General features: G+C 52.7%; 2 protein-coding genes and 1 long non-coding RNA gene across 7 annotated transcripts; 1 reads left to right on the forward strand and 2 right to left on the reverse strand.

The window, feature by feature from the left end:
- Npas1 (neuronal PAS domain protein 1) lies at window positions 1–21,113 on the forward strand. 5 transcript variants are annotated; one of them, XM_075990781.1, is made up of 12 exons: window positions 1–317; window positions 1,118–1,310; window positions 2,009–2,244; window positions 11,086–11,159; window positions 11,363–11,452; window positions 12,895–13,066; window positions 15,057–15,172; window positions 15,432–15,589; window positions 15,951–16,057; window positions 16,432–16,579; window positions 18,755–18,849; window positions 20,644–21,113. In XM_075990781.1, the coding sequence occupies exons 2-12, from the start codon at window positions 1,189–1,191 to the stop codon at window positions 21,111–21,113; spliced, it is 1,788 nt and encodes a 595-aa protein (XP_075846896.1). In that variant the 5' UTR covers window positions 1–317; window positions 1,118–1,188. The 5 variants fall into 5 exon arrangements, with proteins under 5 accessions (XP_075846896.1, XP_075846889.1, XP_075846922.1 ...); XM_075990774.1 differs by having other exon boundaries at window positions 1,133–1,310; XM_075990807.1 differs by having other exon boundaries at window positions 1,209–1,310.
- LOC142860082 (uncharacterized) lies at window positions 13,011–16,889 on the reverse strand. Its single transcript, XR_012912289.1, has 3 exons — window positions 16,841–16,889; window positions 15,085–15,145; window positions 13,011–13,105 (listed from the first exon to the last, which is right to left on the reverse strand). It is a non-coding gene; the product is annotated as an uncharacterized LOC142860082 (long non-coding RNA).
- Window positions 19,645–24,355, reverse strand: Tmem160 (transmembrane protein 160). Its single transcript, XM_075990820.1, has 3 exons — window positions 24,101–24,355; window positions 22,995–23,087; window positions 19,645–21,819 (listed from the first exon to the last, which is right to left on the reverse strand). Exons 1-3 carry the CDS (start codon window positions 24,306–24,308, stop codon window positions 21,554–21,556), a joined length of 567 nt encoding a protein of 188 aa, XP_075846935.1. The 5' UTR covers window positions 24,309–24,355; the 3' UTR covers window positions 19,645–21,553.
- Between the last annotated feature and the right edge of the window lie 1,254 nt (window positions 24,356–25,609).

The raw sequence follows: 25,609 nt of genomic DNA on the forward strand, positions 1-25,609 counted from the left end.
CACCGCCCCTCGCCGCCGCTGTCCGTGGTCTCCAAGTCTGCGAGGCCGCCGTGGGCGCCGAGAGCCGGGTGCCCAAGCCCGTGCGCCCCAGGGTCTATGGAGCTGCCCCTCCACGTCACCCGGCCGGCCCCACGCCGCGCCCCGAGCCCACCCCGCGGCCAGGTAACCCGGTCGGGAGCCCTGCGGGTGCGGGACGCCTGAAGGCTTGGCAGGAGGGAACGGGGACCCCTGGGTCCTTCTGGGATGCGGGGTCCTAGACTCAGGTGACCTGGAGGCCACGGCATCAGGACGCTTGTACCGGCGAGATCCAGAGAAAGGTACGTGGTTGTTGGGGGTCCTGGTCACAGTCACACAGGTTCAGGGCACTAGACGTCAGCGCGTTTTGGGGAGGCTTGGGGGCCACCTGGATGCTGAGGACATGAGCGCGGTCTGGACACCTAATCGTGAAGAGGAAAGAGCCAGTTGGACACGTCCCTGGTTCTAGGGGATCTGGATTCCAGAACACCTGGACCCGAGTGTCGCGTTCATACTGGAGTCACAGTGGCCAGCGGTGTCATGGGCCAGGGTCTCACGCCCTGGTCTTTGGGAGGAAGTTGTGGGTTGAAGATATTTAGCAACCGGGTCAGGTGGCGCCTCCCCAGGGGCTTGAATGCTTCCTGAGCAGGATTTGGGGTGGGGTCCCTCTGTCCTCCCTACCTCCTTAGCCCAGGCTAGGAAATGGGTGCAGCTGCAGACCTTGGAGTAGGTTACTGGGGGTGGCTTTGGGGGACAGATCCCCGAGGGGTTGGGAGTTTTGGGGGGGATGGAGTCCGGAGCGTCGGGGCCCTGGCGAGGCGCCCGCCCCGAGCGCAGCTTGGGCATGCTTGGCACGCAGCGCGCGGGCCGGTCCGATCCGTATGCGCGCCGCGTGCGCCCATTGGTATGCGGGAGCCGGCCCGGCGCGGGCGTGAGGCGGGCGCGCTGGCGGGCCGCGCGGGGGAGGCGGCGGCGGGGCACGTCCTCACCCGGAGCGCCAGGGTGGGAAGCGCGGCTTCCCAGGAAGGGGAAACTGAGGCACGCATCCAAGCCCGTTCTTGGCTGGACCCTTGGGGACCGGCACGCACCTCACTTTCCCTAGATATTCTTCCCCCAGGGGACTGAGCCCCACCTGCGACTCCTTCGCGCCTGAATTCTCCAGTCCCCGCCGTGATGGCGACCCCCTATCCCAGGAGCAGCGGCCGAGGTGAAGTCAAGTGCGGGGGAGACCGTGGAGCCAGCGTCCCCTGGGATTTCCTGCCCGGGCTAATGGTCAAGGCCCCACCAGGGCCCTGGTGAGCAAACCTAATGGCCCTGACCATGGCCTCGCCCCCGAAGGCTGCGGGGGTTGGGGGGACTTCACAGCTTTTCGGATGAGCATTCATACCCAGGTCAGTGCCCTGACCCTGCTGCGCCTAGACTTTGTCACCCTCACCTACTCCGGAGTTCTGTTTTTAGTCCTCCACCTCCGAATTCACCCCCGACATTCTTAGGCAATTGAAAAGACTGTCCCCAGCTGAGCCCTTCGGCCTGACATCCCAAACACTCAGTAAGGTGAAGCGGGAGACTCAAGTTCAAGGCCAGCCAGGGCAAAATAGAAAGATGTACCTCAAAAAGCAAAAACAAGAACCGGGTGTGGTTGCGCATGTCTTTAGTCTCGGTACTCCGGAGGCAGAGGCAAGCAAATCTCTGTAAATTCAAGGCCACCCTGGTGTAGTGAGACCTCAGTCTCAACAAAAAAGAAAAAAGAAAGAAAAAGAAAAAAAAACAGGCGGGAGAGCTCAGTGGTAGAGTGCTGAAAACCCTGAGTTCAGCCCCTACCACAATAACAAAAATAATAATAATAACAATTGTTATTATTAAATAAATAAGGGCCCTTTCCCAAAAACCAGCAGGGGTATAGAACTGGCACTCAGGTCTGTCCCACTTCCTAAAGTGTGGGAACCGTGAGCCCGGGGCGCTCACTGACGCCTCCTCAACGCCGCCCGCCCAGCCTGCAGGCGCAGCGCAAAGAAAAGTCCCGCAACGCAGCGCGCTGGCGGCGCGGGAAGGAGAATCTAGAGTTCTTCGAGCTGGCTAAGCTGCTTCCTCTGCCCGGTGCCATCTCCAGCCAACTGGACAAGGCGTCCATCGTGCGTCTCAGTGTCACTTACCTCCGCCTGCGTCGCTTCGCCGCGCTAGGGGCGCCGCCCTGGGGGTTGCGAGCCGTCGGGCCTCCGGCTGGCCTCGGTGAGTGCGCATGCTCTTGCTGCCAAATCCTCCCATGCCAACCCACCTCAGCCTTGGGGACAGGATTAAGAAAGCCAGACTCTCCCTGGCTCAGCTCCTAGAGAGTCCTCCAGACCCTTTGTGGGTTCCTAACTGGTGACTTAGGCTATCTAGGGGACAAAAAGTGGTGATTTTTACAAACCTTTGACCTAAGTCAGAACCTGGCAACAATTCAGATCACTAGGTTATTGCTGTTGTTGTTTATATGAGATAGAGTCTTACTATGTAGCTCAGGCTAGCCTGGAACTTGCTATGTAGACCAGGCTGGCTTTCACATCACAGAGATCTACCTGCTTCTGCCTGCCAAGCGCTGGAATTAAAAGTATTCGCCATGACTCAATGTCTCCTGTAGGTTCACCTGGCCTCAAATTTGATATGTAGTAGAGGTTAGCCCTGAATTTAGGATCCTCCTGCCTCCATCTCTTCAATGCTGAGAATACAGGTGTCTGCCATCAGCCCGGAAATACAGGTGTCTGTCACGCAGCAAAGGCTATTAATTTTATTAGGGGAGATGAACTAATATTGTCACAAAAGAAAGGACAATAATGTCACTTCTGACAGGCGCTGTAGAGCCTCCTGTCCCCAGAGCCTCCCGATCTGGGCCTGCAGAGCTCCAAGCGACTACTGGAGCTCTGGGGGCTAAATTCCAACAGTATGCCTAGGGAGGATGAGGGAGGATGATTGGGAAGCTATCAGCTGTGTGGCCATCTCCAGCCCTCGTCCCCATAGCTCTGCAGTCCTAGGTAGGTGGCTCCCTCTTTCTGTGGGAGTGCCCATCAGAATTGGTCCCTTCCGACTGACTGGAAACCAATGAACATCTTCAAGGCCCCTGGATCCCAGCAAAGCCAAGCCAGCCTTAGGGATGTGGTCTGTGGTTTGACTGAGTCAACCTCCTGTGTGATACCTTTGTGAGTGCCCAGGACCTAAGGGGAACCGCATGCTACCAAAGTCCCTGCTCTGTCAGGATGTGGCATTGATGGTGGATCCTTCCAGTGCTCCTGAGGCTGCAACAGGAGGATCACCAGGAGTATGAGGCCAGCCTAGGCTACAAACACACGTAAGGCGAGGCCTGGTGACGTGTTCATCCCCGCACTCTAGAGGCAAAGGTGGACGGATCTCTGCGGGTGGAGGTCCTGCCTGCTCTTCATAGTGAGTCAGTCCTAAGGTCAGCCTGGGCTACATAAGCTCCTGTCTCAAGAAAGATAGGCTAATTAGTAGGAAGGGGGGAAATGAAATGAAAAGTCCCTGCCTCAGAGATGCAGATGAGACGCAAGAGGAGGAAAATTCTAGTCTATGATGTGTGAAAATGTAGACTATGTTGCATAGATGTCAACATATAGATGAATACCTCGTTTTTCTTACTTCCCACCTGTGGTTATTGATCCACAGAAGTATTAGATATTCATCATTTTATTTTCTATATCCCTGCTTAATTGTTATTACGGGGCAATGAAGGTGTTATCTGAGGTCACAGGTGAAAAAGCCCCTCCTCCCACCTGAAGAATTAGGGTGGGGTTGGAGAGGGCTCCTATTCCCTTCCTACCCTAGTGCCCAGGGAGAAGGTTGGGGGGAGAGAAAATAGCATTGATTAAGCCCCGCAATAAATCACCATTTAAATTTAAATAATCCGGCTTCCCAGGCGGTAATTAGGCGAATTGACTGGCGCTGAGAGAATGCCGCATTAGGGAGGCTGATTACTGTCATTACCCGCGAACAACACGTGCGCCGGCGGGGGATAAACATCTTGTCTATTGTCCTGGAGCCCCAGGGAGGGGAAGGGGGGGACTGAGAGAGCCCTGAAGGTGTCCAGCCCCCCAGTACTTGCAGGGGCATTGGGAGGCTCCGAGGGAGAAGGGCTCACTCCAGTCACCGCTCCCTGGCCATTTTCTGGCTACTTCAGCAATGCCCACCTGTACATGAGAACTAACTGGTTCAGGCAGTGTGCGTGGGTGGCTCAACTCAAGGCAACAAATCCAACTTTAGGCCTCTGCCAGCCTGCAGACACCTTAGGCAGGAAGCCCTTTGTGACTATTTAATAGCCCTGGAAAACTGAGGCCCTAAGAGATAAAGTCACCCAAAGATTTATCTTCTTCTTTTTGTTTGTTAGTTTTGTTTTGTTTTTCGAGACAGGGTTTCTCTGTGGTTTTGGAGCCTGTCCTGGAACTAGCTCTTGTAGACCAGGCTGGCCTCGAATTCACAGAGATCCACCTGTCTCTGCCTCCCGGGTATTGGGATTAAAGGCGTGCGCCACTACCGCCCTGTGAAGGTTTTTATCTTATGTGTATGAATATTTTGCCTGCATGTGTCTCTGTACAACACCTATACCAGGTATCCATGGAGGCCAGAAATTGGTGGTACAGATTTGAATTGCCACGCAGATGCTAGAAATTGAACCTAGGTCCTCTGGAAAAGCAGCCAGTGCTTTTAACCCCTGAACCATCCCTGTTCCATTTTCTTTCTCTGCCCAAGGCTCTGTTTAAATTTTTTATTCAGTGTGCATATATGGAAGAGATTATCATACGTATATGGGAGGGACGATGACAGTTTGCGGGTGTGGATTCTCTCTTTCTATCATATGGGTCCTTAGGAACAAACTCAGGTTGCTGGGCTTAATGACAAGTGCCTTTATCTGCGGAGCTAACAGCGCCAGACGTTGTTACTGACCGGATCTAGGACAGTACTAACCCTGACTGTTCTAGAACTCCACACCACACATGGACTGGGTGGCCTTGAACTCGGAGATCTACCTACCTCTGCCTCCAGATTACAGGAATTAAAGATTAAAGATGTGGGCTACCACTTTTTTGTTTTGTCTTGTTTTTCGAGACAGGGTTTCTCTGTAGTTTGGAGCCTGTCCTGGAACTAGCTCTTGTAAACCAGGCTGGCCTCAAACTCACAGAGATCTGCCTGCCTCTGCCTCCTAAATGCTGGGATTAAAGGAGTGTGCCGCCACCACCTGGCTTTTATTTTTTTAGTATTTTTTAATTTATTCTATTTATTTATTTATTATGTATACAATATTCTGTCTGTATGTATGCCTGCAGGCCAGAAGAGGGCACCAGATCTCATTACAGATGGTTGTGAGCCACCATGTGGTTGCTGGGAACCGAACTCAGGATCTCTGGAAGAGCAGGCAATGCTCCCAACCTCTGAGTCATCTCTCCAGCCCCCTTTAGAATTTTTTATTAAACAATAATTTAATAATTAAAAGTAAATATTGTTATTTAATAATTTGAAAATTAATAAAATAAAGCTTTTTATTAAAATGTATGTAATGTCTAGGTTGGTGGTACACACCTTAAATCCCAGCACTCAGGAAGCAGAGCAAGAGGAGCTCTGTGAGTTCGCGGCCAGCCTGGTCTACAGAGCTCCTGCAGTGAACAGCCAAGGCTACAGTATATGTATGTGTTTGTGACTACACGTGTTTGTGTATGCCGCGTGTGTGCAGCTGCTGGAAGAGGCTAGAGAGGTTGGGTCCCCTGCAGCTGAAGTTATAGATGGTTGTGAGCCACCCAAGCTGGGTGCTGGGGACCAGATGGAGTCCTCGGCAAGAGCAGTCTGCGGTTTTTGGGTTTTTGTTTGTTTTGTTTTTTGGAACAGAGTTCCTCTATGTATCGCTGACTGTCCTGGAACTCACTCTTTTCAGGTTGACCTTGAACTCAGAGATCCACCAGTCTCTGCCTCCCCAGGGCTGGGTTTTAAAGGTGTGAACCATCTCTGCCCAGTTTTTCTTTTCTTTCTTTCTTTCTTTCTTTCTTTCTTTCTTTTTTTCTTTCTTTCTTTCTTTTAGTCTATGTGTTCATAATTGCTGAATCATCTCTCCAGTTCATGTGGGGGTCAGAGGTGCCCATGTGGAAGTCAGAGGTGTGTGTGTGTGTGTGTGTGTGTGTGTGTGTAGTATCCATATGGAGGGTTCAGTCCTTGCCTCCCTCCTCCTTTGACATAAGGTCTGTTCTTCAGAGCTGAGTAGGCCAGGCTAGCAGACCCAGGGTTGCCTGGGAGTCTCCATCTCTCACCTCCCAGCAGGAGTGTGGAATTACAGGTGCTCATTACTATATCCAATGTCACATAAATTCTGGAGATTTGAACTCAGGTCTCTCCACACTTTACCCACTGAACCATCTTCCCAGCCCTTTCCCCCAATCACTCATCCACTGAGCTAAGTCAGTGGAGGGTTGGGGGGAGGGGCGGAGTGTGCTGACCAGAGACCACTCCCACAGGTAGGATGCTGCTTCAGGAGGGCGTGCCCACTGACCTGAGACTTCAGGAGAAGGGCCAGGCAGAGAGCACGACCGGAGCCAAGGGCCCTAGGCAGGCAAGAACCAGAAGGAAGCAGTGAGGAGACTGGAGGTGGGGGAGGAATTGAGACAGGAGCTGGGGAAAGCAGGAAGGTGAAGGCAGGAAGGAGAGAGGACCCGGAAGCTCCCGAGTGGTTCAGATTGGCACAGTACCCTAGCACTCCTTAGGTGACGTGTTAGTCACTCGCACCCAGGACTGTGGCCCCGGTAACCTTTGATGTACAAAACCCATTTCACCCTCTAGCTAGACTCCTGTTACTGGTGGAGTCGGTGAAACTCTCAGAACTGCATACAGAACTGCCTAGCACGAGGCTGCTGGGCGGGGTGGGGCTTAGTTGGTAGAGTATTTGCCTAGCACATCGGAGGCTCTGAGTCCATCCCAGCATTGCACAAACCAGGCGCCGTGTCAGCCTGTAATCTCAGGACCCAGGAAGTGGATACAGAATGATAATGATACGCAGTGAGCTCCAGGCTAGCCTGGGCTACTTGAGACACTCAGAGGTGGGGTGGGGGGAGGAAGGAAGGAAGAGCTGGTGGTATGTCACATGTTTAATCCCAGCAATCGGGAAGCAGAGGCAAATAGATCTCTGGGAGTTTGAGGTCAGCCTGGTCAGAGAAACCTAGTTTCAGAGAGAGAGAGAGAGAGAGAGAGAGAGAGAGAGAGAGAGAGAGAGAGAGAGAGAATTCCAGAGCAAGTTGAGGCCCTGCTCAGCATCAATCTAGTCCTATAAGAACAGACACTGGAATGATGGGACCCCCTTCTCCACTCCCCAGAGTCATGAAGACCATAACAACAACCCAAGACAGGAGACTCATAGAAGGGAAAAGGAGAGGACCTCCTGAAACTTGGTAGGGGTCTTAACTGTCCTTCCTTTTCCAAACCTACCCTCTCTCTGCCTGTGGGTCTCCCCACTTCTTCCCCCTCATTCATCCTAGTCTTCCGCCATCACCCCCGGTGTTGGCTGACAAACGTTTATTAAGTGAAGACAAATTTTTAAGTGAATGAGTGGTTCCAGGGGATTTGAACTTCAGGAGGGCAGATGTGAAGGTGGGAGACACTTGTTGCTTTGGGGGATAGAGAGGGAGCTGTAGGCAGGAGGAGTGGAGAGCTGTCAGGTTTGGGGGGGGGGCAGAAACGGTATACTAAGGCATCCATCGGCAATCCTAGGCACACCCTGGGGATCTTAGTGACAGGGGATGGGCCCTGTGCACGGGTGGGGGGGACAGCAGGTCCCCAAGCTCTCCCCCCTGGGCACCCCCATCCCAGCGCGCCCATTAATGCCGTTAATTGCAGCAGCTTGGTCTGACCCGGGCTGATCTGCAGAGAGGGAAAATGAAGGAATTAGCAAAAATGACAGGGGAAAATTGCCACAATTAGCAGGCGGCATTGTTCCTGCCTGTCACAGAGCTGCCTGGAGCTGGGTCTCAGGGGAGGGGTCCCCATCAGCCCCTTCACTTATTGTTCCTAGAGGTTCAGATAAGGAGGAAGCAGGAGGAACAGTGGTCAGATGTGGGGGGCGGAGGCATCCCTGGGCTACTGAGGACTTGGGGAGTCCTGAGGAGAAGTGGGGACATGTCCCTGCCTAGGAATAATAATAATCCCACCTTTATTTACTCTGTATGTTTCTCCACCATACTGGCTGGATGCTTGGCAGCCCAGGGGCTCAGACCCCTCCAGCAAACCCACTGAAAGAGGAAACTGAGGTACAAAGAGGAAAGAATGGCTTCAGGCCCTCCGCCTCGCAGAGGGAAGGTCCCTGACAGTGCTCCCACAGCATTTGGTTCTACCTTGGGTAGGGTGAGAGTGTCAACTTTTGCAGCAATAGAGTCCTTAGGATGGCATCCAGGACCGCTGTGTGTCTGCCAACCATCAACACCAAGTCTGGGACCCCAGTTCTCCTAAGGGGGAAAACTTGTGTCAATCAGCCTACGTCTTGGTGGAATTTATGTCTCTCTGAAATTCTGAGTTTCTCCTTCTCTTTGTATATGTCTTCATCTCCTCAACATATCTCCTAAAGTTCCCCTCTTTTATGCCATGGTCTACTATACAAAAATATCAGCAGGAGATGTAACTCAGCAGCAGCCCCTGCCTAGAATCTCCAGTGAGGACTGGGGTGTGGCTCAGTGGTAGAGCCCCTGCCTAGAATCCCCCAGTGAGGGGCTAGGGGTGTAGCTCAGTGGGACAGCATCTGCCTACATGAACAGCTCTGGGTTCAATCCACAGCACTGAAAAAAGAGAGAGTAAGTAAAAACACTGTACTCCTGCCTGGAGGAGCATCCCTTAAATATAGTTCTCATGAAACAAAGATAGGAGAATGGAAATTTTGAGTTAAACCTGGGCTAAATATTGAGACTCCAGCTCAAACAAACTAAAATATGTTATGTAAAATTTATCCAGGGTAAAATTAGCTGGTTGGTTGTTTCATTATTTTTTTACTTCCATTGTTTATTTGTGTGTGCATATGCCTGTGAGCAGGACACAGCACCCATGTGGATGTCAGAGGACAGTCTGTGAGAATCAAGTCTCACTCACTCACTCCTCACTCACTCACTCACAGAGGTTCTGGGGAGCAAACCCAGATCTCCAGGATTGCTAGCCCATGCCTTTACCCACTAAACCATTTCAACAGCTTTAAATTTATTTATTTGTCTTTACATGTGGGGGTGTTTTACCTGCTTGTATATCTGTGTACCACATGTGAGCATTGCCCACAGAGGCCAGAAGAGGACATCAGATTCCCCGAGACTAGCGTGACTAGGGTTGTAAGGTGCCCTGGAATGGAACCTGGGTCCTTAGCAAAAGCAGTTAGTGACCTCTTAACCACTGAACCATCTCTACACACACACACACACACACACACACACACACACACACCACGCACGCTTGCATCTTTAGACCTGGCCTCACTCTCCATTCTGGCTGTCTGGAACTTGCTGTGTGGACAAGGCTGTTCTGGGGTATCAAAATCAGCACCATTCACTGCATGGACAGTGTTGTAGGACCATCACCGCCTGTCTCAGAACACCTCCTTCACCCCCACAGACTCCCACAGCCGTGGGGCCGCCAGTTCCCCAGTACTGCCAACCACAGACCTGCTTTGCCTGCCATTTCTAAGCATTTCGTAGACATGGAATCAAACACACTGTGGCCTTTTGTGCCTGTTTGCTTTCAGATGTAGTTCTGGGTCTCATGACATCGCATCACGTACCAGAGCTTCATTCCTCTTCGTGGTTCGATAATGGTCCTCTGAATGGATGTACCACACTGGTTCTTTGGCTGTGTGTGATGCTGCTCTCTCCGTGTGACCACAGCTCTCCTCCCATTCCTAGTTTCGGTTCACTGGGTGTGAAGGGATTGCCAGATGCTCACATCATAATTCTTTTTATTTGTTGAAGAAACACCAAACTGTCTTCTTCAGCTGCTACCCTCGTTTGCAGTCCACCTGGCACTGTAAGAAAATCCATTTCTCTACCCACATTTTTATTCTTTTGTACTTCTTCATCTGTTGTTGTTGTTTTTCAGTACAAAGAATTGAACCCGGGGTGAGTGAGTGCTAGACAAGCACTCTACCACTGAGCCACGCCCCAGCCCTCACTGGGGGATTCTAGGCAGGGGCTCTACCACTGAGCCACGCCCCAGCTTCTCCAGCCCCTCACTGGGGGATTCTAGGCAGGGGCTCTACCACTGAGCCACGCCCCAGCTTCTCCAGCCCCTCACTGGGGGATTCTAGGCAGGGGCTCTACCACTGAGCCACGCCCCAGCTTCTCCAGCCCCTCACTGGGGGATTCTAGGCAGGAGTTCTACCACTGAGCCATGCCCCAACCTCTCACTGGGGGATTCTAGGCAGGGGCTCTACCACTGAGCTATGTTGCTAGACCTCTTTTTAGTTTTTGGGATGGGATCTCATTATGAAGCCCAAGCAGGTCTTAGGTTCTTGATTCTCCTGCCTCAGCCTGCCAGGCAGTTAGGATTACAGGCCTTCACCACCAGGCCAGTTGGCCTTGGCTTAGTCTTCATGGGACCTGGCTTCATGGCCCAGTGAGGACTGACTGTGGTTTTCTGGTCACCTTTGTGTCGATGGCACTGTCTGCACGGTATAGAACCTGGGAATAGCAATACTCAAGGACCTTTTTGGTGGACAAAAGGAGGGTGTGAACCTGGCAATGGTGGCACATACCTTTAATCCCAGCACGAGGGAGGCAGAGGTAAGGAGGTCTCTGTAGAGTTTGAGGCCAGCCTGGTATACAGAGCGAGTTCCAGGACAGCCAAGGCTACACAGAGAAATCCTGTCCTGGAAGAAAGAAGAAAGAGTGGACAAATCTCTCTCTCCACTCTCTGTCTCTCAATCTTGGTCTTTCTGTCCTAGCAATAGGGAACAGACATCTGTAAACCAGTTCTCTATGGTGGCTGGGGCTTTCAAGATTGACTAGGTTCCTACTGGCTGCTCAGGATGCAGTAAGCCAGACCCGCGGACCCTGACTTTCCTCTTCCTTCTGTCCCCAGCCCCAAGCCGCAGAGGCCCTGTGGCTCTGGTCTCTGAAGTTTTCGAGCAACACCTGGGTGGACACATCCTTCAGGTGAGATCCCTTCCTAGCCCGCTACTCCGTGCTTCCACCTGGTGGTCGCATCTGGGAATAGCATCCATTTTCCTGCGTCTGTGAAGAGCTGGAACTAAGGTCCCTTGTTCCTGTTCCTTTTCCGGGGGCCACCCTCCAGACGGACACCTAGATTTCAGAATCCGGGGCCTTTCTTACACCCGCTCCGTTTCTTTCAACTCTAGTCTCTGGATGGCTTCGTGTTCGCCTTGAACCAGGAAGGAAAATTCCTCTACATCTCAGAGACGGTGTCCATCTACCTGGGTCTCTCACAGGTACCAACCCACAGTGGGGCTGCCATTATGTCTGGCTTATGCACGCCCTTGCTCTCTGCTGGTCTCACTGATCTCAACATGAAAAACAGACAGCCTTCCTTGAAAACTCACAAAGCACACCGACGCATGCTGCAGGGACTCAGGCAAGGCCACAAGTTCAAAGCTCGCCTGGGCAACTTCATAAGACCTTGTATCAAAATTAAAAATTGGCCTAGAGATGTAGTTCCATGGCGAAGTGCTTGCCGAGACTCTTCCCCAGCGAGGGGCTGAGTTCAGTGACGGTATGGCTCAGATGTACATGCTTGTGTAACTGTCTGGGGCTTCTGAAATTCAATCCACTGTAGCTGGGACAGCACTGGAGCCTAGCTGATAGAATGTTTGCCCGGCATTCACAAAGCCCTGGGCTAGACTCTTTATATGGTATAAACTGGGCACGGTGGTGAGGATAAACCTGTGCACTAAACTCCAGCATCTGGGAGGTGGAAGCAGGAGGATTAGAAGTTCCAGGCCAGTTTAAGCTACATAAGACGCTGTCTCAAAAACTAACACTCTCGCTGTGCGGTGGTGGTGCATGCCTTTAATCCTAGCACTCAGGAAGCAGAGGCAGGTGAATCTCTGTGAGTTCGAGGCCAGCCTGGTCTACAGAGCGAGTTTCAAGACAGTCAGAGCTACACAGAGAAACCCGTGTCTTGAAAGAACCACATAAACAAACAAATGGCACTTCCCCCAAAGGAGGGGACTTTGGACAAGGGTGCGGGTGTGAAAAAGTTAAGAGATAAGGGGAGTATAGAGCAATGAAGGCTGGAGGGAGATGGGTCACCCACCCCAAGCAGCGGGAGAGTGGGATGGGCATGGGCTTCTGCTGTGGTCAGCTGTGCAGTTTTCAGAAGAGCTTTAAACGGGGTCAGAAGATCAGTGGGACAAAGCTAGAGGCTGCGCTGAGGGGAGCGCAGGAGCATAGGATCCCTGTGACATCGGAGACGCGGCCGATCTCAAAGGTTCAAACTCATTTATGGCTTGATGGCATACATTTGTAATTTCCAACACTCCGAAGGCTGAGGCAGGAGAATCGCCACAAGTCCGAGGCCAGCCTGGACTACCTAGCAAATCTCTGTCTAAAACAAAAACAAAAAACAAAAAAGGGCCAAGTGTAGCAGAACAAGCCTTTAATTCCAGAGGTGGAATCAGGCAGAGCTCTAAATTTGAGGCCAACCCTAATCCTATCGACATAATGAATTCCAGGACAGCCAGAGCTACAAAGTGAGACCCTGTTTCAAAACAAACAAAAATTCTCCCTCACGCCCTTATTTTAAAAGGGGGAAAACTTGTAACGAAAGATACAAGGCTGGTGTGAAGTGCACCTGAGGGAGAGCAGGCCCAGGCTAAACGCAGCTGCTGCTTTAGCGCTCACGCGCTCCTGCATTCCCCTCCATCACCGGTAGGTGGAGCTGACGGGCAGCAGCGTCTTCGACTACATCCATCCTGGGGACCACTCGGAGGTGTTGGAGCAACTGGGGCTGCGGGCTGCAACTCCTGGGCCCCCCACGCCACCTTCCGTGTCCTCCTCTTCCTCCTCCTCGTCATCCTCCTCGCTGGTGGACACTCCCGAGATTGGTAATTTCCAGGAACTCCCTCCTTGCCAAAGAATAACGCCTGAGGGTAGATCCTGGTGTTTGTTCTTAACAAAGCAAGATTTTGTAAAACGGATTAAGTCCACTAGGCTGTCTAAACTTGCCTGGTTCCCCCAAATGGCCAAGATACACCAAGATTTGAGCTTGCCAGATGGAGGTGGGAATACCTCAAGCCTTGTTTTTTGTTTGTTTGTTTGTTGTTGTATTTTTTTAAGTGGTGTCTTAAAAAATTCGGTCCAGGGTCGGGCATTTAATCCCAACGCACTCGGGAGGCAGAGGCAGGCAGATCTCTGTGAGTTCGAGCCCGGCCTGGTCTATGAGAGCTAGTTCCAGGACAGCCAGTGCTGTTACACAGTGAAATCCTTTCTCAAACAAAAGCAAAAAACAAACAAACAAACAAACTGGATCCTTACTGCTTCTCCACAAGCCAGAAGGGAGGCTTCCAAAATCCAGCCACAGCACAGAGAGGTCAAATTAATTGACCCAAGTCACATATCTATTCCAGTCCATTCTCTTTTTTTGGTTTTTTTTTTTTTTTGGTTTTTTTTTTTTTTTTTGAGACAGGGTTTCTCTGTGGCTTTGGAGCCTGTCCTGGAACTAGCTCTGCTGTAGACCAGGCTGGTCTCGAACTCACAGAGATCCGCCTGCCTCTGCCTCCCGAGTGCTGGGATTAAAGGCGTGCGCCACCACCGCCCGGCTCCAGTCCATTCTTGGGTGGAAATTTCCACTCTCATGACAGACAAAGGTCGAGTAGACATCACCCACAGCTCCCTTTAGTTTGGAGATGTTGGAGACCAGTGAGGATGACTGAACTGGGTTTGGTTAACATCCTAAATGAGCCATCCACAGTGTAAGGAGCTTAGAGAGCCGGCTGTTACATGCAGGGGACTAATAGAGGTTACTGATGAATCTGGGTGCCTCGAGAAAGATGGGAAGACGTGAACATTCTTTAGGGAAAGGATTTCTTAACGTTGGCCAAATTTGGGGTTGGGGGACAGTGACTCCGAAGCCATCTCAGGATGAGGTGGGACAGCAAAGCTGTACTTTCGAGGTTTCTTGGGGCTGGAGAGTGGCTCAGAGGTTAAGACACTGGCTTCCAGAGGTCCTGAGTTCGATTCCCAGCAACCATATGATGGCTCATAACCATCTATAAAGGAATTTGGTGCCCTCTTCTGGTGTATAGGCAGAGGCAGAACATTGTATACATAATAAACAAATAAGTCGTTTTTGTTTGTTTGTTTGTTTGTTTTTCGAGACAGGGTTTCTCTGTGGTTTTGGAGCCTGTCCTGGAACTAGCTCTTGTAGACCAGGCTGGTCTCGAACTCACAGAGATCCGCCTGCCTCTGCCTCCCGAGTGCTGGGATTAAAGGCGTGCGCCACCACCGCCCGGCTTTGTTTTTTTTTTTAAGAGTTGGTTTTTTAGCTACATGGTGGGGGCACGAGGCAGGTGGATCTCTGTGAGTTAAAGGTCAGCTTGGTCTACAGAGAAAGTTCCAGGACAGCCAGGGCTACACAGAGAAACCATGTCTCGAAAAACCAAAAGGAGAAAAAAGGGGAAAAAAAGAGTTGATTTTTGTTTTTTTTCTTCTTCCTTTTATACCTCTAGTCTGTGACAGGGGACATGGCTATGATCACAACAGCTCTAGCCCACCCTCCCTAGGTTCACAGTCCAGTGGACACTAGGCTGTCCCCATGTAGGAACAACTGGCCAGACGGAGTGCCTGCACCGGGCTGGGGTCAGACCTAATGCCTGGGGGATAGAGTTAAAGATGGCTTTCTTCTCAAGGCTCTCGTGAACTACGTGGGTTCTGAGAAATGAGGGGCACATCTGACTTTAGACCTGGCTGTCCCACGGAGGAGGGGAGATTGTTGTAGCAGTGTGCCTGTTTAACCGTTAGATGTGTCGAGTGTCTGGGGTGGCCCAGCACACCATGAGGCTGGCTCTGAGGTGGTTCCTTCCTGTTCTGCCTCAGAAGCCAGCCCTACCGAGGCATCCCCTACCTTCCGGGTCCAGGAGCGTTCCTTCTTCGTCCGCATGAAGTCCACCCTCACAAAGAGGGGCCTGAATGTCAAAGCCTCAGGTTACAAGGTAGGTAGGAGCTGTCCTTCCTGTGTGCTAGCTATGTCCCGGGTTACAGGGCAGTGAAGACAGAAACTGGGAGACACTCAAGGCCTCGCCTGTGCCAAGGGACCTGTGGTTATCAAGTGAAACTGGGCGGGGCCTTGGCTTGGCTGTGGTCCTCCTGCCTCAGCAGTAATTCCCATCACTGCTGATCCTGCCTTGCCATCTCCAGCCCCATGGGCTCTAACCCCACTTGATCCCTTCCAATGAGGACCGCCTTCCACAGGTCATTCACGTGACAGGGCGCCTGAGGTCCCGAGCCCTGGGTCTTGTGGCACTGGGACACACGCTGCCCCCAGCCCCGCTGGCTGAGCTTCCTCTGCACGGACACATGATTGTCTTCCGCCTCAGCCTGGGCCTCACCATCCTAGCTTGTGAGAGCAGGTACCGGGGTATGGGTGGGAGGGAAGGTGGGTTCCTTGAAAATATGCGGATATACGGGAATCAGTCAAGCCTGGGCCTTTGACTAGGGCAGTGGGGAGTCATGGGAGGAGGAAGGGTAACGGAGACGCAGGGGTGCCTGGGCGAAGGGAGGGTGGGCCTGGCCCTGCTGGTCCATCATCACTTGCCCTTTCCTTCACCCATATTATTACTATGTCCATTTTACAGAGGAAAACTGAGACGCAAAGGGCTGTACTACAAGGATGTAGACCCTGGAAGACGCTGAAGCGAACTCTGCCATCTCCCATACCGCCTAGTGTCTCTAACTCCTCCCCCCCCCCTTTCTTTCTTCTGTCTCCTCCAGAGTTAGCGACCATATGGACATGGGACCCTCGGAGCTTGTGGGGCGCAGCTGCTACCAGTTTGTCCATGGACAGGATGCAACCAGGATCCGTCAAAGCCACCTGGACCGTGAGACACACTTCTGTACCCTCTCCCCACCCACCACAAAGACCCGAATGGCCCCGCAGCCCTGATCCCTGGAAGTCCTTCTTCAGGGCTAACCACGGTCTCTGCTTGTACTGCAGCTCCTGGGGCTCTGTTTGGAATAGAAAAGCATCCAAGAGCTTGCGCAAGTGCTCATGGGGGTGGGCAGTAAGTGGGGTGAGAGGGGTCTCTGATGCTGGGATACCTCCCGGTCGCTGACTTTCTCTGTACCTTTCTCTGTCTTTCTCGATTTCCCCCACTCCTGCCGCCTCGCCTCTTCCTGTCTCCTGCCCACCTGCCTTGACTCTTCCCACCCTCCCCACCCCTCTGGGCTCTCTGCTCTCTTGGGATGGACCCAGTGCTGGACAAAGGTCAGGTGGTGACTGGTTACTACCGTTGGCTGCAGCGTGCGGGGGGCTTCGTGTGGCTGCAGTCTGTGGCCACTGTGGCCGGGAACGGGAAGAGTGCCGGGGAGCATCACGTTCTGTGGGTCAGTCACGTGCTCAGGTGAGAGGTGGCCTTTAGCGGCAGCCCCTCCCCATCCCCAGCCAGGGCCCACAAGGGAGAGCTCTGTAGGCCTGAAGGGGGAAGCAGCTGAGAGCAAATGCCTAGGCATGGAACAGCCTCACTGGGACAGAGAGGAGTCGCTGTTGGGAGGAGAAGACTCACAGTGGTTCACCTCAGGCTGAACGTGTGAGATTGACTCTAGGGCACTGGGGAACCATGGCAGACTTTATACAGGGAGGACCAGAGTGAGGCAATACATACATGCATTGCTGGCCAATGGCACTGAGCAAATGAAGTCTCAGGTCCACAGCCTTCGCTGCCTAGGGAAGGAGAGGGAGTGTCTGGGGCCAGCGCAGAGGCAGGAGAAAGGGTTGCAGCAGCAGCAGCAGCAGCAGCAGCAGCAGCAGCAGCAGCAGCAGCAGCAGCAGGGCGTAGGTATTGAGGGTTTTGTGACAGGAGAGGGGATTACAAGCAAATCTGCACTAAAAACCCTTCTTCCTGCTGAGAGCTGATTGGGAGAAAAAGGAACTGGAGAAAGAGAAAAGAGGAGGCTAGGGCATGCTTTAAGAAACGCCAGAAAGTCGGGTGGTGGTGCACGCCTTTAATCCCAGCACTTGGGAGCAGATGTAGGTGGGTCTCTGGTCTACAGAGCAAGTTCCAGGACAGCCAGGAATACATAGAGGAACCCTGTCTCAAGGAAAGAAAAAAAAAGCCAGGAGAGGAGGGGGTGCCCATCTGCCCCTTTGAATCCTGGAAGGGAACAGGAGGTTTAGAAGGAAGAGACTAGATGACCACCACATCTTTAAAGGACCCCAGGTAATATCAAGTGGCTGACAGTGGCACAGGCTTGCCCATAGGAGGGAGCTCATCTGAGTTAGAATATATTCTGGAGCTGGGCAGTTGCCACAGGAGAACTGAAAGTTCAAGGCCAGCTTGGGAAACTTGGGAAGAGTGCTTAGCAGTAGAACCCCTGCCTAGAATCACCCAGTGAGGGCTGGGGTGTGGCTCAGTGGTAGAGCCCCTGCCTAGAATCCCCCAGTGAGGGCTGGGGTGTGGTTCAGTGGTAGAGCCCCTGCCTAGAGTCCCCCAGTGAGGGGCTGGGGTGGGGCTCAGTGGTAGAGCCCCTGCCTAGAATCCCCCAGTGAGGGGCTGGGGTGGGGCTCAGTGGTAGAGCCCCTGCCTAGAATCCCCCAGTGAGGGACTGGGGTGGGGCTCAGTGGTAGAGCCCCTGCCTAGAATCCCCCAGTGAGGGACTGGGGTGGGGCTCAGTGGTAGAGCCCCTGCCTAGAATCCCCCAGTGAGGGGCTGGGGTGTGGCTCAGTGGTAGAGCCCCTGCCTAGAATCCCCCAGTGAGGGGCTGGGGTGTGGCTCACAGGTAGAGCCCCTGCCTAGAATCCCCCAGTGAGGGGCTGGGGTATGGCTCAGTGGTAGAGCCTCTGCCTAGAATCCCCCAGTGAGGGGCTGGGGTGTGGCTCAGTGGTAGAGCCTCTGCCTAGAATCCCCCAGTGAGGGGCTGGGGTGTGGCTCACAGGTAGAGCCTCTGCCTAGAATCCCCCAGTGAGGGGCTGGGGTGTGGCTCACAGGTAGAGCCTCTGCCTAGAATCCCCCAGTGAGGGGCTGGGGTCTGGCTCACAGGTAGAGCCTCTGCCTAGAATCCCCCAGTGAGGGGCTGGGGTGTGGCTCACAGGTAGAGCCTCTGCCTAGAATCCCCCAGTGAGGGGCTGGGGTGTGGCTCAGTGGTAGAGCCTCTGCCTAGAATCCCCCAGTGAGGGGCTGGGGTGTGGCTCAGTGGTAGAGCCCCTGCCTAGAATCCCCCAGTGAGGGGCTGGGGTGTGGTTCAGTGGTAGAGCCCCTGCCTAGAATCCCCCAGTGAGGGCTGGGGTGTGGCTCAGTGGTAGAGACCCTGCCTAGAGTCCCCCAGTGAGGGGCTGGGGTGTGGTTCAGTGGTAGAGACCCTAGCTAGCACATTGGAGACTATGGGTTTAATTCACTGTGTGCATGTGTGTGTTTGTGCACATGTGTGTGTGTGAGAGAGAGAGACTAGCATGGAGTTAATAGGTCTGACAGAAAGTTTTAAGCGCCTCAGGGTAGTATCAGCAAATTCCATGTTGAGACCGTCTATAGTCACTGCTGTCCCAAGACCTCTGGTTTTCAGTCCCGTCGTCTTGTCCCCAGCCATGCTGAAGAGAGCCAAACACCCCTGGATGCCTTCCAGCTTCCGGCCACTGTGTCTCATGAGGATCCATCAAGCCCAGGCCCAGAGTCCACAGGTAAGCTAACCCCTTCCCACTCCTGCACCCAGGAAAGACTAGGGACCTTTGGACTGACTGTGGAAACCTAGGTGGTATTTACATTAACACTGAAGGCAAATTTCCTTGAAGCTGGGGCTGATGCAACAGGGGAAGTGCTGGCCTGGAAAGTCTGATGGAATGAGGTTAGTTTCTCACAGAGAGAAGCCAGGAGCAGAAGCACACTGCCGCAGTCCTGCTGCCAGGGAAGTGGAGCACAAAGATGCTCAAGGTTGATTGACAGGCCCTGTGTTACAGTGGAAAGTGGAGGGGCTGGAGAGATGGATCAGAGGCTAAGAGCACTTGTTGTCTGGGCAGTGGTGGAGCACGCCTTTAATTCCACCACTTGGGAAGCAGAGCCAGCCTGGTCTACAGAGAGACTTCCAGGACACCAGAACTGTTACACAGAGAAACCCTGTCGCAAAAAAAAAAACCCAAAACAAACAAACAACCCCCCCCAAAAAAACGCCGGCAGTAGTGGCGCACGCCTTTAATCCCAGCACTTGGGAGACAGAGGCAGGCAGATCTCTGTGAGTTCGAGACCAGCCTGGTCTACAAGAGCTAGTTCCAGGACCAAAGCTACAGAGAAACCGGTCTCGAAAAATCAAAAAACAAAAAACAACAACAACAACAAAGAGCACTTTTTCTTGCAGAAACCCAGGTTTGATTCCCCAGCACCTACAGAGCTCAAAGCCAGACATAATCCCAGTTCTAAGGGATTTGATGCCCTCTTCTGACCGACGTGGGCAACAGGCATTCATGTGATGCAGAGACATACTTTTTAGATTTATTTATTTATTATTCATACAGAGTTCTGCCTGCATGTAAGCCTGCAGGCCAGAAGAGGGCGCCATATCTCATCACATTACATTATGAGCCACCATGTGGTTGCTGGGAATTAAACTCAGGACCGCTGGACGAGCAGCCATTGCTCTGAACCGCTGAGCCATCTCTCCAGACCCCTCTCTCCAGACCCCACAGAGGCATACTTGTATGTGTAAAACACCCATACACATAAAATAAAATAAGTCTAAATGGGGCTGAGAAATGGCTCAGCAATTAGGAGCACTGACTGCTACTGCAGAGGACCAGGGTTCAACTCCTAGCATCCATGCGGCAGTGCACAGCCATCTGTAACTCCAGTTCCAGGGGCAGCAAGCACACACAGTGCACAGACACACATGCAGACAAAGAACTCAAACACGTGAAATAAGTCTTTAAAATTTTAAATAGTTCTCTAAAACTTAAGGGGAGGCAGGTGCGGTAGTGCACACCTTTAATACCAGCACTTAGAGGCAGAAGCAGGTGGATCTCTGTGAGTTTAAGCCCAGCCGGGTCTACAGAGAGAGTTCATTGACAGCCGGGGCTACACAGAGAAACTCTGTTGCAAATTTAAAAAAAGGAAAAGAAAGAAAGAAACCACAACTTTACAAAGCTGCAAAGCTGTCCTTTGACCTGGTCAACATCTGCACGGTGGCATGTATGCCTTCCCCATCATGCCCACCATCATCTAATAATAGAGACAGAGGAAGACACCAATGTTGACATCTCACCACCATGCCCTCACCCACACACACAAAGTAAAGAGAAGGCTTGGAATCTGCTTCAACAGTAGATGGCCTGTGGAGAATCCATCACTGAAGGGCTGCGGCCATGGCTCCGTGGTAGAGCCCCTGCCTAGACATTGTACTGCGCATGCGAGCATACAATGAGGGGCTGTGGGCGTGGTTCAGCTGCAGAGCTCTGCAAAGAATAAAAAACCAGTATCTCCTTTAGAGGACGAGCCTCCAGCTGACCCGAAGCAGGCTGCCTCTGTGGACCAGGACAAGGACAAGAACCCTCAGACCCGAGGCAAACGCATCAAAGTGGAACCTGGCCCAAAGGAAGCTAGGGGTTCCGAGGACAGTGGAGACGAGGAGCTCTCAGATCCGCCGACCACACCTCGGCCAGAATTCACTTCTGTCATCCGGGCGGGGGCCCTGAAGCATGATGCGGTACTCCCGTGGGGCCTGACAACTCCTGGAGAGCCCTCGCCTGCCCTCCTTCACGCAGGCTTCCTGCCACCGGTGGTGAGGGGCCTGTGCACGCCGGGCACCATCCGCTATGGCCCTGCAGAGTTGAGCCTGATGTATCCACATTTGCACAGGCTGGGTCCAGGCCCCACGCTCCCGGAGGCCTTTTACCCTACCCTGGGCCTGCCCTACCCAGGGCCCACAGGTACTAGGGTGCAGCGGAAGGGAGAGTGAAGAGAAGCCGAATCTGGGGCATATATCAAGGCCTGGAGTCCTCCTTGAGAATTAAACACCATTCCCTGAGAGGTTCCATCCCCAGGGACCCTGCATGGTTGCTTTTCCTTGTCCCTTTAAATTATTTATTTATTCATTTATTTATCTGTTTGTTTGTGTGTGGGTAGGGGTGGTATGGTATGGGAATTAGCTCTCTCCTTCTACCTTGTTGGTCCCGAGGATCAAACTCAGGTTGTCAGGCTTGGGAGCAAATGTCTCTATTCAATGAGCCATCTTGCCTCTTCCTTAGACACCTCATCCACTTCGTCCCTATTGGTTGTCCTCCTCTCCCCTCCCGGCCTCCCCAGATAACAGGAGCCATCACTCGGAGTCTCAAACTGCTGAAGGGTCAGGTTTAATGTCCCAGTCCTCGGCCCAGCCATTCCCCACAGCCCTGCTGTTTACTCGGGTGGTGGCCGTCCTGCTTCATCTGGGCCTTCCGTAGAGGCTGCCCCGTCATCATCAGGCACCAATTCCACGTCCAGTTCCAACTGTCCCATGTAGAGGCCTACAGCGCAAGCCCAGAGCAGACTGGCTGCCAACACTGCCCCCACACCAGCGGCAGCACTGGCAAGAGACAGCTGCATAGGTCCTCGCAGTGCTGCCAGGCCCACCGCATAGGAGGCTCCGCCCCACACCACGCACAGGCCACCCAGCAGGAAGAAGCCTGTGGAGAAGGAGCAGCAATCAATAGTCGCAGGGTCCAGGGTATCCCAAGGGGCTGCCAAGATGACGGATGGGGAGGCTGAGTCAGTACTAGCACGGGGCTGGCAAGGCCTCTAAGGCCAGTTAGTAAGAGGCTGGAGGAGTCAGCGGTGGTGGCCCACTGGGGAGGCAGAGGCAGGCGGATTTCTGTGAGTTCGAGGCCAGCCTGGTCTACAGAGCTAGTTCCAGGACAGGCAGGGCTGCAGAGAAACCCTGTCTTGAAAAAACAAAGCAAACAAAAAAGAGGCTAGAGGCTAGCTCAGGCAACTTAGATTGTCACAAAAGAACAAGTTGTTTTTAAAAAAAAAAATTGGGATTGGGAGTTTGGAGAGACGGTTCCAAGTTTAAGAACATGTGTTACTCTTGCAGAAGACGTAGGTTCAGTTCCCAGCACCTGCAAGGTGGCTCACAACCACCTTTACCTCCAGTCCTAGGAGCTCTGACTCTCTCTTCTGGCTCCATCGGTACCAGATACACGTGGTCCCCATGCACACTTACACACATAAAATAAAAATAAAGAAATCTTGCCTGGCAGTTGTGGTGCACACCTTTAATCCCAGCACTTGGGAGGCAGAGGCAGGCGGAGCTCTGTGAGTTCCAGGCATGCCAGTGCTACACACAGAGAAACCTTTTCTTGAAAAATGAACAAATAACCATATAATAAATGGTTTGAGTGTAGTTCAACAGTAGAGCCCCTGCCTAAAACCGCAGGGAGGGGTTGAGGGTGTGTGGCTTAGTATACAGAATTTAACTAGCATGCTGGGTTCCTTCCAAGTATAACAATAAATAAAATAAATCTATAAATCAACAGATAAACTAGAGGGGGAGGTGGCAGACAAGGGCTCAAGTAGTAAGAGCCAAGTACATGCAACTGCACACAGAAGTATCTGGGATCCAAATGAGGGGGCCGATCTAGGGGGTATAGACAAAGGTGTACGCACAAGTCAAAGCCCCTTGGAAACGGCCCGAGGACTCGGTTTTGAGAAATCAGATTAGAGGCAGGATAGCCAACAGCTGTGCTTTAGGGAGTGCGCTCACGAGACAACAGTGCTGACTGATGAAGGAGGTGTGTGGAATGAGGAGAGAGTGTTTGCCTTTACCAGGTGTTAGCTGGGGTAAGGGAAGGCCTGTACTCACCATAGGCAGCTTCGCGGCCCATGTCACTCTGCATGAAGGAGATGACCCCAATGCCCGATGCCAGAAGTCCATTTCGGAACCAGGAGAGGAAAGCTGTTGGGGATTGGTCGGGGTGGGGCTCTGTATCAGCCAAGCCCTGCTTCCTTGATTTCCCCTCTCATTCAGACCATCAAGCCAATCCCCACCCTATTCAGCCACAGGCAAAAGTATTTCACGTGCCCGTACGTTCCAGAAAACTGCCTACAAATCCCCTTCCCTTCTCCCCCCGACATTATGTGCTCGTTTTGAGCCATGGTTGAAGACAGTGTCTATCTAACCCAGATGAAAATCTAAAGCAAGAATTGAAGACGTTCAATCTGAGGATGGAAAGTCTTTCCAAGGATACTTATGCATCCTGTAGCCCTCCCTCTCTCTTCCTCAAACAAACTTCTCCACCTGGGCCTGCCTTCAGCCTCCCTGTTCTCCTAAATGGAAACTGCTCCTACCTGGCACGGCCTCCTCCATTTGTCCACATCTCCCCGCCACTCAACTCCCTGAGTGCTGCCAAAGGCTGTGTCCACTACTAGCCCCATTCTATACCTGACTGGCTCCAATCTGTCAAACCAATGCCCTACTTAAGGTCCCTCCCCCTGGAATCTAGATCACCTCTCCCTCCAATCAGCAGACATTTCCTCTACCATTGGTTGCGCGCTGGTCCAATCGGGAACTTCCCCATCTTCTGCGGGTAGCCACACTCTTGTTTTATTCCGAGTGTTCCCCTCTGCAATCCGAACCGACCCCCCTACTGCAGGCATCTCGCTTCTTCCCAGGTGCCTCTGGAACCGTCTCTGACTAAAGCAGGTGTGGTGCCATCGCGCTACCTCGCCTAACCGTAATCCCCCCCCCACTAATCCGTGCTGCACCCCATTAGCCGGGACCCGCAAACTGGTGCCTTATGCTTTCAGGCTGCAAAATCTCCCACCCTGCGTTTCCCTGAGCTTCCATGAAGAACCTACCCCCGCCGAGCCCGGGCCCTGTTCCCAGCAGATGCATGCCGCACCTTCGCCGCCCACTCCCACCTGCGCACCCCTCCCGCATAGCGGCCGACCCCGGTCCCTGACACAGACCTGTCTCGTGCGCCTTGCGGAGGAGCCAAGCGTCCGCGCGATCGAGCTCAGACACCGGGGGCGGTGAGGCCCCCGCGCGTGGGCCGTGGCCGGGGGCAAAGGACCCGCGCGCTCCCCCGCTGCGGGGCCGCTGAGGTGGCAGCAGCGACCCCCGGAAGCGCAGGCGGGCCAGGCGCGCGACCCGAGCCCACCACCAGCCGCCTCCCATGGCTCGCAATGGGGCCGAGACACACGCTCCGCCCCACGGGCCGTTTGTAGGCTGCATGCCAGGTCACTCACGAGGAGCGGCTTGCCGACTGGTGAACTGCCCGCCACTCTAGCCCAGTACGCAATGCCTATTGGTCAACCTGGCGGTGTCTCCACCTCTGTCTTCTGTGCCGGTAGTATGTGGCCCACCTTATTTTATAGTCGAACTACAAGTCCCTGAGATCAATGCGCTCAGGTCAGGCCGGCCTGCCGAAAACCGTGGCGTGATGGCTGCTGGGACTTGTAGTTTTAAAAAAAATTGCTCTCAACAGCCAGGAAACAAAACTTGTACGAGGGGAGCTTAATGTAGAAATTTTGCAAGACTCTGTTGAACCGAGGGAGCAAAACCACTCACTAAAGAGGACACACGACTATTATGTTGTATTCCTCTTCCGTTTTTCTTCTTTACAGATGTTAGTAAAGTAAGATGCCATTACATTCATCCCTGTCCTTAAATTATTTTCAGAACTCTTTATCCCCTACATAACTTCGGTAGAGAATCAAACCTGGCGTGCTACTCCATGATACTTTTCTTCTTCTCTCCCCTCCCCCTTCTCACCTTTTTATGCTGCCTAAACTCAGTTTAACAGTCCTTCTCGTGCCGGGCGGTGGTGGCGCACGCCTTTAATCCCAGCACTTGGGAGGCAGAGGCAGGCGGATCTCTGTGAGTTCGAGACCAGCCTGGTCTACAGAGCTAGTTCCAGGACAGGCTCCAAAACCACAGAGAAACCCTGTCTCGAAAAAAAAAAAAAAAAAAAAAAACAGTCCCTCTGCCTCCGTCTTCTCTAATCCCAAGAACTGGGGCTACAGATATGAGCAATCTGGCTCAATTATCAATTGTCCATTAAAAGGGAAATATTAACTGCATTTTGCCTAAGACTCAGGTGTGTTTTTAATTAAATGTCTGTGTATGGGTATGTGCACTGAAGTGCAGGTGCCCACAGAAGCCTGAAGAGGTCCTTGGGTCCCCTTGAGCTGAAATTACAGATGGTTGTGAGCTGGGAACTGAACTGTGGTTCTCTACTAACGCAGCAGCAAGCACTCTTCATCTTCAGCTGTGCCATCTCTCCAGTCCCGGAAGTAATCTGTGGACCGGAATAGTCCTGGAAGACTATCTCTTGCACTGAAACACAAAATATGGTACCATTTGTAGCAACATTTCTTAAATTTTAAGGCCACAGGGGACAGACACGAGGCCATGTATATCCAATGTATTCCGAATAATTTTTATTTATTAATTTTCATAATTATTTATGTGTGTGT

Source organism: Microtus pennsylvanicus, chromosome 1 (assembly GCF_037038515.1).
Source record: "Microtus pennsylvanicus isolate mMicPen1 chromosome 1, mMicPen1.hap1, whole genome shotgun sequence".
Taxonomy (NCBI): domain Eukaryota; kingdom Metazoa; phylum Chordata; class Mammalia; order Rodentia; family Cricetidae; genus Microtus; species Microtus pennsylvanicus.